The sequence below is a fragment of the Panthera tigris genome, chromosome B4 (genome assembly GCF_018350195.1).
Source record: "Panthera tigris isolate Pti1 chromosome B4, P.tigris_Pti1_mat1.1, whole genome shotgun sequence".
Lineage (NCBI taxonomy): Eukaryota > Metazoa > Chordata > Mammalia > Carnivora > Felidae > Panthera > Panthera tigris.
Window position 1 is genome coordinate 81,905,082 of NC_056666.1, and position 12,235 is coordinate 81,917,316.

The following is a 12,235-nucleotide window of genomic DNA, read 5'->3' on the forward strand; positions in this document are numbered from 1 at the left end:
ACATAGTCTAATGGAATAGAATAGAGGGTCCAGAATTGGACCCACAAATGTATGGCCAACTAATCTTTGACTAAGCAGGAAAGAATATCCAATGGAATAAAGACAGTCTCTTTAGCAAATGGTGCTGGGAGAACTGGACAGCAACATGCAGAAGAATGAAACTAGACCACTTTCTTGCACCATACACAAAAATAAACTCAAAATGGATGAAAGACCTCAATGTGAGACAGGAAACCATCAAAACCCTAGAGAAGAAAGCAGGCAACAACCACTTTGATCTCAGCCACAGCAATTTCTTACTCAACACATCTCCAAAGGCAAGGGAATTAAAAGCAAAAATGAACTATTGGGACCTCATCAAGATAAAAAACTTCTGCACTGCAAAGGAAATAATCAACAAAACTAAAAGGCAACCAACGGAATGGGAGAAGATATTTGCAAATGACATATCGGATAAAGGGCTATTATCCAAAATCTATAAAGAACTCACCAAACTCCACACCTGAAAAACAAATAATCCAGTGAAGAAATGGGCAGAAGACATGACTAGACACTTTTCCAAAGAAGACATCCAGACGGCCAACAGACAACATGAAATGATGCTCAACGTCACTCATCATCAGGGAAATACAAATCAAAGCCACACTGAGATACCACCTCACACTAGTCAGAATGGCTAAAATGAACAAATCAGGAAACTATAGATGCTGGCGAGGATGTGGAGAAAAGGGAACCCTCTTGCACTATTGGTGGGAATGCAAACTGGTGCAGCCACTCTGGAAAAGTGTGGAGGTAACTCAAAAAATTAAAAATAGAACTACCCTATGACCCGACAATAGCACTGCTAGGAATTTACCCAAGGGATACAGGAGTGCTGATGCACAGGAGCACATGTACCCCAATGTTTATAGCAGCACTCTCAACAATAGCCAAATTATGGAAAGAGCCTAAATGTCCATCAACTGATGAATGGATAAAGAAGATGTGGTTTATATATAGAATGGAATACTACTTGGCAATGAGAAAGAATGAAATCCTGTCATTTGCAGCAACGTAGATGGAACTGGAAGGTATTATGCTAAGTGAAATAAGTCAGTCAGAGAAAGACAGATATCATATGTTTTCACTCATATGTGGGTCCTGAGAAACTTAACAGAAGACCATGGCGGAAGGGGAGGGGGGAAAAAAGTTACAAACAGAGAAGGAGGGAGGCAAACCATAAGAGACTCTTAAATACAGAGAACAAACTGAGGGTTGATGGGGGGGTGGGGGAGAGGGGAAAGTGGGTGATGGGCATTGAGGAGGGCACTTGTTGGGATGAGCACTGGGTGTTGGATGGAAGCCAATTTGACAATAAATTACATCAAAATAATAATAAATAAAGTCTCTGGTCTAGTTGTTCAATACTGGGCATATGGCCCAAGGCCCGCTGTTCTAGCTGGCTTCAGATAATATAAACAGGGATCTTGCACTGTGTGATTTGAAGAAGCACTCTTGACCTAGTTCATCACTTCAAGTAATTACATTTCCAGAAAACTAGAGGACATGGCACAAATTCTCCCATCCCTGAAGGGTCCCTAATCTTTCCTAACCTTTTCTAGTTCAGGATATATAAGGGAGGTATTGATTTACATATTAAATGCAAGATGAAACATAATTCAGTACATTGTTGTACTTAATATATAAGAAGATGGAACAAATTAAGGGTCATTAATCACAAGAAGTAAATAAATGCACATCTGTTATTTCTCAAACAGCTGGTCTTGGTTACTAACACATACAAGATGCCTGCCTCTTCCAGAGAAAGGCAGATACAACTACATATGGGTACACTGTCACAGATGTTTGCAAATACTACTCTTGAAATGTGCCTTTACTGGCCCAAAGTGCCGTAGTTAACTGGGTGTGGCAATACAGTTGCCTACCCAACAGCCATTTTCCCCTTACCCACATACAGAATCCCAGAGAATTCCTGGTGGCAGTGTGCCAGCCTTAGAGAATTAATCATGATCCTCTTTGTTGTATACTCTCTCCCAGCCTCCCCTGTAACTTGGGGTGGCTCTGTGTGACCCCAGATCTGGTCAATAAGATGTGGGGACTGGAGTGTCAACAGAAGAAAGCCTTCATTGCCTCCTTCCTTTCTGGTTGGGTCACTGTTGGAAGGATGTGATGCCTGAAGCTGCAAGAGCCTTCTTTAAGACCACGAGCTGACTAACACAAGGAGGAAAAGCTAACATGATTACAGGAATATATATTTTATAAATTAAGGTCATGTGGTACATACATACAGTGAAATATTACGTAGCCATTAAAAAAAAAAGGAACTCTTGGGGCGTCTGAATGGCTCATTGGGTTGAGTGTCTGACTCAGGTCTTGATCTCAGGGTTGTGAGTTCAAGCCCCGCATTGGGCTCTGCACTGGTTGTGGAGCCTACTTAAAGATAAGTAAATACAGTCAGGCTCTGTGCTGACAGCTCAAAGCCTGGAACCTTGTTCAGATTCTGGGTCTCCCTCTCTCTCTGACCCTCTCCTACTCACACTCTGTCTCTCACTCTCAAAAAATAAATTTAAAAAATAAAAAAATAATACTGAATGAGTGAATAAATGTATGAATGATTGTTTTAAAAAATTGGGTGCCTGGCTGGCTCAGTCAGTAATGCGTTCAACACTTGGTCTCACTTGAGTTCGAGTCCCACAATGGGCATAGAGCTTACTTAAAAATAAATAAATAAATAAATAAATAAATAAATAAATAAATAAATAAATATTTCCAAACTTAAAAAGAAAAAAAAAGCTCGCTTTCTTCCACTTGTGGTATAAGGATATGATACCTGTGCAACCTAGCCAGATATGGCTACAGGAGGGAACCCAAGTAAGAAGCTAACAAATGGGAGGACAGTGGCAAGAAAATTAGAAAATGGATCCTTTTGTTATGTCATTAAATTCTGGATCAAAATGAACTTTTTATTTTTGAGAGAGAGAGAGAGAGAGAGAGAGAGAGAGAGAGAGAGAGAGAGAGAGAGAGAGAGGCAGAGAGAATCCCAAGCAGCCTCCACGTTGTCAGCACAGAGCCTGATGTGGGGCTCAAACTCACAAACCATGAGATCGTGACCTGAGCTGAAGTTGGACATTTAACTAACTGAGCCACCCAGGTACCCCTGGATCAAAATGAACTTGAAACCCATCCTACCTCTTGACTTTTCAGTTACATAAGCCAATAAATCCTCTTTATTGGTTAGCTAGTTTTAGTCAGATTTTTTGCTACTTGCAATTGAAAAAGCCATAAGGCACGTTCTCCTCAGATCCAAATATCTTCACCTCCCTACCCTTTCAATCATTCACTCCATGGCAACTCAACCTAGTTCCTGTCTTCCTCTATGTCCTTTGAAATTTTCATCTCAAAAGCACTATTTTCTCCAACTACAGCTCTGAGATCTCCAACCATCTTACTTCTTCAACCTCATTGAGACTCAAGCCTGTTAGTGACTTTTTACATTCTCTCAATCTAATAGGATTTTTTTTCCTTTTTTTCTTAGTTGTTTTGTTTTGTTTTGTTTTTTGTAAGCTCTACTATGGGGCACCTGGGTGGTTCAGGTGTTTAAGCTTCTGTTGGTTTCAGCTCAGGTCTGTTTCATGAGTTTGAGCCCCATGTTTGGCTCTGCGCTAGCTGAGTGGAGCCTGCTTGGAATTCTCTCTTCCTCTCTCTCTGCTCCTCCCCTGCTTGTGCTGTCTCTCTCAAAATAAATAAATAAACAAACTTAGAAAAACAATTTAAAAAGTAAGCTCTATGCCCAATGTGGGGCTTGAACTCACAACCCTGAGATCAAGGGCCACATGCTCTACCCACCGAGCCAGCCAAGAGGCCCTAATAGGCCACTTTCATACTCACTCCTCTATTTGGCCTGGACCACAAACCCTCTTTTACTCAGACTCTCAACTTCCTTGCCTCTGTGTTCATCCATCATCCCTACTCCACAAAACTCCAACCCATTATCATGCCAGCTGCCTCTTTGCTCTGGCTCAATCATCCAAGCAGCTGAGTACTGCTGGAAGGAGGAAGTAACTGCCTCATGAATTGGTATCGCTACAAATTCATGATCTCCTAGTACACCCACCCTCCATGCTGCTCAGCAAGTTTATGTAAGAACACAGACTAGGCACTCAGTAAATGTCAAATGAGTATTTGTGAATGGTTTCCAGGAAACTGTCTCCCACTTTTCATAGCACCTATTTCAAACCTTTACTACTGTCTCAAGCTATCTCTTCCTACTTCCTTTTTTTTTTTTTTTTAATGTTTATTTATTTTTGAGAGAGAGACAGAGTGCAAGCAGGGGAGGGGCAGAGAGAGGGAGACACAGAATCTGAAGCAGGCTCCAGGTTCTGAGCTGTCAGCACAGTGCCCAATGAGGGGCTCGAACCCACAAACCATGAGATCATGACCTGAGCCGAAGTCCGACGCTTAACTGACTGAGCCACCCAGGCACCCTATTCCTACTTCCTCTTCTAGCAAATTAATCATCTCATATTCTAATACGTGGCAAAAATACATGGGATCTCTCTCCATATCCCTAATCCCCAATCCATCTCCTTATCAACTTAGTAGTATCAGTGTCCATCCTTGACTCTTCCCTTTCAGTCAGATAGCCATACATTTTACAGATAGTTGAGTGCCCAGTACATGCCAGGCACTGTACTCTGCTTGGCCCTGGAAAGTGTATGTGTGTTGGTAGTGAGAGGTGACAGAGACTTAAAAGACAGAGGCAACAACCTGAGAAAAGGCAACATGACACTGAAGATCTGAAAGATAGTAGGTGTGGCTGGTACACCACTGCTGGGTTTTGTGGGCCAACTAAAGATTTAGTCTTTATCAGAATACATGGATGGATTCTAGGTAGATGACATGATCAAACGTACATTTTGAAAGATCACTCCTCTTATTAAAGCTGTACTTACCTATGTTAGTTTGTTCTCTGTCCTTCCCAGTAGCTAAAAAGATTCCAAATAGATTCCCAGGCCCTAACACAGACCTAGAGTCAGAATCTTTGGGGGCAGTCTGGAAGTCTGTCTGTTTACAAAGCTCCCAGGAGATGCTGAAGAACAGCTAAGTCTGAGATCCACTGTCTTAGAACATTAAAAAAATGAAACTTAGCATACAAATTTATTTTTCTGCTTGTATCTTGCATCTAGTCTGGGCCTATAAAAACGGGTCTTGGAAAAGACTTTATAAACTACCCATCTACCATAAAACATTCTTTTTATCCTCCTTCTTTCTATTATGGGTTACCATGAATACCACTTCCTGGTCAAAATGCCAAAGGACCGAAGATATTTTTCTTAACAAATTCTTTCCCATTTACATAGGAAATAATGTTCTCTCTTCCTAAATGATTATGCATCTTAACACATTAGCTAGTGTTTAAAGAGCTAGTTAAGCTCTCTGGGGTGAACCCACAATTAAGCTCTACAGGGTGAACCACAATTATTCAAGTAACTGAAGATCTATAGTGCTGTATGATTCCTAAAGTTGTTCTATTAGGGTTTTGCTTTTTTTGTTTTGTTTTTTAGAGAGCATGAGCAGGGAAGATGGTCAGGGTTGGAGGAGAGAGAAAATCTCAAGCAGGCTCCATGCTGGGGCTCAATCCCATGACGCTGGGATCATGACCTGAGCCAAAATCAAGAGTCAGACACTCCACCCACTAAGCCACCCAGTAGCCCTGTACTATTAGGTTTTTTAACATGCATTTTTCTTTTAAAGATGTGCCCTTCCCAATTATGTTCAAACTAATCTTAGAATAAATATGCAATCCAAAAAAAAAAAAACCCATATTAGTCACATGCTACACGAGAAAAAACAGATTTGTCACAGAAAATCCACATACAGGCTGTATAGATCACTTATGCCGAGTTAAGATCATGTTCAGTTCAGTTTGCATTATTTATGATTAAAAGACAAGAATAGTACAAAAAATGAAGGACAGTCCTCCAATCTGTTTGCCAAGAGTCCTCATCTTTTCTCTTTGCTCTACTTCTCTATAAAGCAGACAAAAATGCCAGAAAGTCAGATGATGCCATAACTGCTTTAACTTGGCAAAATGCCAAAGAAGGCTACAGACAGACCAAGAGGAAGAGGAAAAAAAAAAAAAAATCAGATAAACTACCTCCTCCAAATCAACTACCGCAGACATTTTGAAGGACACAAAAAGGCATCTGTAATACAGTTCTTCCCCAGCCTTGTAACCAAACACTTATGAGAAATGTATTTCTTCTTGCTCCATCTCTTCATGCCTACTAATGATCCTTTACGGGTGTAAAATGGGGAAATGCCAACTATTTCATATGTTGGGAAGATTAAAGGACATTTATTTCACGAAGGCTTATATGCTACTTACTCTGTACCAGGCTCTTCTATTTTACAGATATTAACACATCTAATCCTCCCAACAGCCCTATAAGGTAGGTACTACTATCCTTATTTTACAAATGGAGGAATTGAGGCACACAGATATAACTAAACTTGCTGGAGTTTATCAGCAAATACCTGGCAGAACCTGGATTCCAATCTAAGCGGAGTAGTCTTGAGCTCATTTTTCCTTAGCTCCCTCTTTGCTACAGGAGATAATTTAGCCCCTCAATTGAGCAGTAAGGGCTTGCTGGACGCCTCCGGGGATAGTTGCTAATATCCCCCCTTCATCATCATTGTGGTTTCTGTTACACAAGCCATAGAAGAGTAGTACTCTTCGGAGCAGCTTTCCCCAACCAACAAACACCACTTACTACTGCCGGTGAAGTTCATTTAGGCCTCACCCTCCCAACCTCTTAGGGGCTTTCTACTCTGATCCTCTGTCTGCACGCCCACGTAGCCCCAGCCTCCAGCACCAATGGCGCGGCCACGACCTTTACAGACTCGGGGCCTAACTGGGTTGGTTCCTTCCCAGCATGAGGGGTGGGGAGGGTGCTCTGATAATGGTGTGGGGAATGAGATGTCCAATGCTGGCAGAGGTGTCACAGAGTGAAGGGCTGGAGGGCTCAGCCCTCCAATTCCTGGCGGACCCGTGAGGTCCCGATGGGGTGCCGGATGCATGCGCGTCCGCTGTATGGAGAAACTTCACCTCAGGAGAAACTGAGGCAGGAGACCAGGCTTAATTCCAAATCTTAACCTATACTTCAACTACCAGCTCATTTCAAAAAAAAAAAAAAGGAGGAGGAAGAGGAAGAAGAAGGTGAAAGAGAAGGAACAGAAGAAAAGAAAAACTTTGAAGGTACTGTTCCAAGACACACAGCAACTCAGTAGCCTCTGCTCTCTACCAAATCGCAAGAGTAAGAGAAGGAGACCGCACCCCTCTCTCCCGGCAATGCTTCCCATTGTGCCTTCCATCCAGCCGGCAGCGGCTTCAGCCTTCCCCCCGGTTCGGCGTTCTCCCACCGGCGGATCAAGGGAAGTATCCCAGCCCACACTAAGCGGGGAACTCACGGCTAAGCAAGGGAGATATCCTGGCAGGGGCGGGGGGGGGGCGTTGTCGCACGGTTTTAGGGTCAGGGGAGGGGTCTGTAAATTGCTCAGTGCCTTTTAGGTCCGGAACAAGAAGGGCGCCAAAAGATCTTGAATCACCAACCGCTGCCACCTGCCGGAAGCCACTGCTTGGGCGTGTTTCTCCAGCTGGAGAGAGGCATATCCCGTGAGCCCGCGAGCGCATCCCGTGAGCCCGCGGGCGTTCGAGGACTACGACTCCCGGCATGCTCCGAGGCCTCTGGGGTTAACCCTTCGGGACCCGCAGCCTCCCAGCGCCCCGCCTCCGCCCTTACCTGGATGCCGCAGGGTGAGTTTTTGGCAGCTGGGGAGGGATTCTTTCCTTTCATTTAACCTTTATTGAAGGTGTGCGTGTTCGTGTGTGTGTGTGTGTGTGTGTGTGTGTGTGTGTGTGACTGTGATGTATTCTGGAAGGGTGGAATGATTCTGATTTTTCTAAAATGGGACAATGTTCAGTAATGAGATTCAGACGCATTTTTGCAAGTGGAAGACCGGGCGCCAACTCTCTGAACCCCAGGATCTACGTGGAATCACTATCTTCCTCGGAATGCTGCCTAAATCCTTTTCTTCCTTACCCCTAGAACAAAAGTAGCTAGCAACACCTCCTGTATACCTATGGCCTCTGACTTAGACCCTACTCTAGTGTCCCCAGCAAGGTTTGGAAGCTAGCCCCAGAGTCAGGGTTTTTATTGTCCCTTTGGTTGGGAGATGAGTACCCGTGGAGCCCATAGGACCTCCCACATCCTTTCAGATTAAAGATTTTAGAATTTAGGCCCTTTGGGTCTCAGGGCCTACCCTTCCCTTCAGGTGCACCACAGAATCCCTGTAGGTTCAGCAGGCACCCTGCCTTTGTCTGACTTGCATAACCATGGGCTTGTGGAAAAAGGTATGGGTGGTGGGCGTTAAGCCAGATCCTGACCCCCACCCTCATCCTTAAGACAATCCTAGGAACAGGAGACAATGGGGGTGTCACACTCCTCTTTCTATTACTATTCTTTATCTATATTGTGCACAATTCCAGTTCTGGGCTGGGAGGGAGGGGGACAGGGACTGTAGGTATTGGGGATTAATACACTGTGGGGTCAACTACCCCTACTCCTCATCTGTGGTAAGAGAGGCTTTTTTCCCACCTTTTACTGCTCTTGGACCCCCCCCCTTTTTTTAAGATTTTATTTTTAAGTAGTCTCTACACCTAATGTGGGACTCAAACTCACAACCCCCAGATCAAGAGTCACATGCTCTATGGACTGAACCAACCAGGTGCCCATCACAGACCCCACTTTAACAATTCCAGTTCATAAGGCCTCCCTCCCTGCCTCAGCCTTGAAGAGTCTAAAGCTACTAGAAAAAAGGGCTACTCTGTGCCAGGGGGTTGAGGCCTGGAATGCCTGGATCCCCTTTTTTGCTTCACCCCTGTATCAATGTCTGTCACTGGCAAGCATCCTATCCTTATCCCAGAGGTTAACTCCCCCATTCTGGGAAGTTTCTGGCTTCCATCCCCTGCCCCCAAAGGGGCCATTGTTCTGGCCAGCATTTGGGGCTGAGTGAACAGAAAAGAGAAGACCTTGGGGCAGGAGTCCTGAACCATAGGAGTCCAGGACAGGCCAGCATATCTCTCCTCTATCTCACCCTCCCCACCGCCAACTGGCTCCCTGCCCCTGCCCCCGCCCCTTGACATCCCAGACTCCCTGGCTATTTAAACAGAGATGGGTGCCCCCATCGGCACACTGTCCTTTGGCCACCGGACATCATGCCTCCCAAGAAGGATGTTCCTATGAAGAAACCAGCAGGACCCTCTATTGCCAAGCCTGCTGCCAAACCAGCAGCAGGGGCTCCTCCAGCCAAGACCAAGGCTGAGCCAGCACCAGCACCAGCACCAGCTGTCCCTCCAGCCCCTCAGAAAACCCAGGAGCCCCCCATTGATCTCTCCAAAGTGGTGGTGAGTCCCAGGAAAGTGAGGAAGGAATTTGGAAGGGGTGGTACAGGGTGGGAAACAGCCTAGGGGATTGGGGTATCTGGAAGATAGGGAGTCAGCAGCATTGGAATGATATTGGAGATTCCTCTCAGTCTCCCATTTGAAAGCATCAGGCTTATGACTCTGATGTTGTCTTTGTTGTTCTCTCCCTATAAACTATCATGTGTGTGGGTACATGCACACACACATACACACACACTCTCTCTCTCTCTGACCCCCTTGCTGGAGGCAGGGATTGTGACATGGGGAACATCTGGGTTCTGAGGACAATTTCAAGGTGAAGGGAGGGAGCTGCTGCCTGTGCCTGACTGACTGTTCAATTCTAAAAGCCACAGCTCTGAACCCCAGGAGGGAAGGCTGAAAAGGACAGACTTGTTAGACAATCACAGCTGGGGGCCAGGGGTAAATTTAGCCTTTGTTCAGCCCCCAGTTATGTGAGGGATGCAGGGCTCAGGGCACTGGAGGGAGGGGAACAGGTGGCATGGGATTAACCCTGTTCCCAGGAAACCCTCCCCCCATAATTCCTCCTCTTGGGATTCTCCCAAGGTCCAGAGCTGGGAATGGGACTGAGGTGGCTGGGCTCCCAGCCTGGTCTCTTTGGGCCCCTCCCCAGAAGTCGCTGCCAGTTGGTTGGGAGGAGTGCTGGAAACAGATTGAATGAGCCCTGTCATCCCTCCTCACCTGCTCTTTTCTTCCACAGATCGAGTTTAACAAGGACCAGCTGGAGGGTGAGGAGAAGCTGGTCCCTTAAGCCCCACTGTCTAGTCCCAAGCCCATGGTCAGATCCTTTTTCTGTTCCCCTAACTCCGGTCCCAACCTTAAAACTTTCCATGCTAGTCGTCTTTGTGTCTCCTATTCTGCCCAGCTTTAGCACATAGTTTCTGAACCTACTTTCTGTCGGGGGGTGGGGGTGGGGGGTGGATGGGAACCTCTGGTCAACACTGACCCGCTCTTTATACTTCAGAGTTCAAGGAGGCCTTTGAGCTGTTTGATCGAGTGGGGGATGGCAAGATCCTGTATGGCCAGTGTGGGGACGTGATGAGGGCCCTGGGCCAGAACCCCACCAACGCCGAGGTGCTCAAGGTCCTGGGGTATCCCAAGAGTGATGGTGAGGGGGATGCCTGGAACAGTGCGAGTTTTCAATGTGGTGGTGGAACTGAGGAATGTTGGCAAGGTCGCAAAGGATGCTGGGGTGGGTCTCTGGACTTAAAAAACTGTCAAACACAAGATAGAAAAACATCCTGGATGTTGAACAGAATGAAAGCCTTCGTGGTGGGAACGGGAGCTGGGTCCAAGGTGACTCTACAGTGACCTCTCCCTCCCCTTTCTAACTTCCAGAGCTGAAGTCCCGGCGTGTGGACTTCGAAACTTTCTTGCCCATGCTCCAGGCGGTAGCCAAAAACCGGGGCCAAGGCACATATGAGGACTACCTGGAGGGCCTTCGGGTGTTTGACAAAGAGGGGAACGGCAAAGTCATGGGAGCAGAGCTCAGACATGTCCTCACTACCCTGGGTGAGGCAAGGACCAGAACTCCTGTGGGTTGGAGAGAAGGGGGTGGACCAAGAAGGTTAGCCAAATAGGCAGAGCCAGGGAAGAATAATGGTCCTGTAGGTCATGGGCAGAAGACTGGGAAGGTCAGAGGGGGCAGAATCTAAAGGGCTTCTTCCTGCAGAAGGTAAAGTGAGGGTAGATGCGGATGCCTCCCAAAGGACAGAGGAAAGGGGATGAGCTGATTTTCTGTTGTGAAAGAGATGCTTGTGCTCTGTGATCTGGTAGCCCCTTAACTCTCTGGAATTCAGTTTCCCTCTGTCAGAGCTCATGCAGGTGAAATGGAAAGCAAGATGGAGGAACACATTCAAGGTGTTAGCATTACAAGGAGAGGATTCCTTCGGGGTTCTGTTGCTATGAACCAAGTATTCAAGGGTGGGAGAAGAGAAGCTATCATCCAGAAGAGAGTGGCCTGGTTTGGGAGGGAGGGCAGGCACTAAAATGCTGTGTCTGTGGCTCAGGAGAGAGGATGACCGAAGAGGAGGTGGAGACTGTTCTGGCAGGACATGAGGACAGCAATGGCTGCATCAACTACGAAGGTGAGGGGACAGGGGAGAGGAGGCAGAAGGCTCGCGGTATGTGGGTGGGGGGACCAAGGGCCTGGATTATCTAAAATCAGATGGATTATCCAAGGGCCTGCTTCTGAACCCCTCTTGCTTCCTCTCTGCAGCCTTCCTGAAGCACATCCTAAGCGTCTGAGCCCTCCCACTCCGACTGGGGAGGCAAGTTTCCTATCCTTCCCTCAGTCTGGGTAGAAAAGTAGGGAAGTGCGTTTTCATGTCCTGGGGCGCGAGCGCGACAGGCCTTGGCAACTTTCATCTTTTTCCACAGATGCAGTGGGGCCGGACACTGCCCCTCCCCCCCTTCCCCGGCAGGCGGAAGCACGTTCCTGCCACTGGGAGGCCACCTATTGTTTCAAAATAAAGACACAGTTCAACCCTCCTTTGGCGTCCGACTCTTGCTTTCTTCAGAGGTGGGGAGGGAAGGGAGGGTTCTCCTCTCCCCAATCCGATATCCCCTGATCTTCCTGCTGCAAGGAGGAGCAGAATCCTTGTGCCCTACCCGATCCACTTCTGCAGTTTCTTCCCCTCAGGTAGGGCTATTCTAGAGGAAGGAGAAGCAGCGGGCCCCGCCCACCTCATTACTAATGTAGCAATATTATCTGCATAAGGCCAGACCAGGATT

General features: G+C 46.6%; 1 protein-coding gene across 2 annotated transcripts; it reads left to right on the forward strand.

The window, feature by feature from the left end:
- The first annotated feature begins 7,571 nt into the window (after window positions 1-7,571).
- LOC102963650 (myosin light chain 6B) lies at window positions 7,572-12,173 on the forward strand. Of its 2 annotated transcripts, XM_007081490.3 has the most exons (8): window positions 7,572-7,816; window positions 9,232-9,466; window positions 10,203-10,230; window positions 10,467-10,610; window positions 10,841-11,014; window positions 11,512-11,589; window positions 11,721-11,772; window positions 11,882-12,173. In XM_007081490.3, exons 2-7 carry the CDS (start codon window positions 9,278-9,280, stop codon window positions 11,747-11,749), a joined length of 642 nt encoding a protein of 213 aa, XP_007081552.1. In that variant the 5' UTR covers window positions 7,572-7,816; window positions 9,232-9,277; the 3' UTR covers window positions 11,750-11,772; window positions 11,882-12,173. The 2 variants fall into 2 exon arrangements, with proteins under 2 accessions (XP_007081552.1, XP_042848462.1); XM_042992528.1 differs by lacking the exons at window positions 7,572-7,816; window positions 9,232-9,466 and adding an exon at window positions 9,857-9,904.
- The last annotated feature ends 62 nt before the right edge of the window (window positions 12,174-12,235 follow it).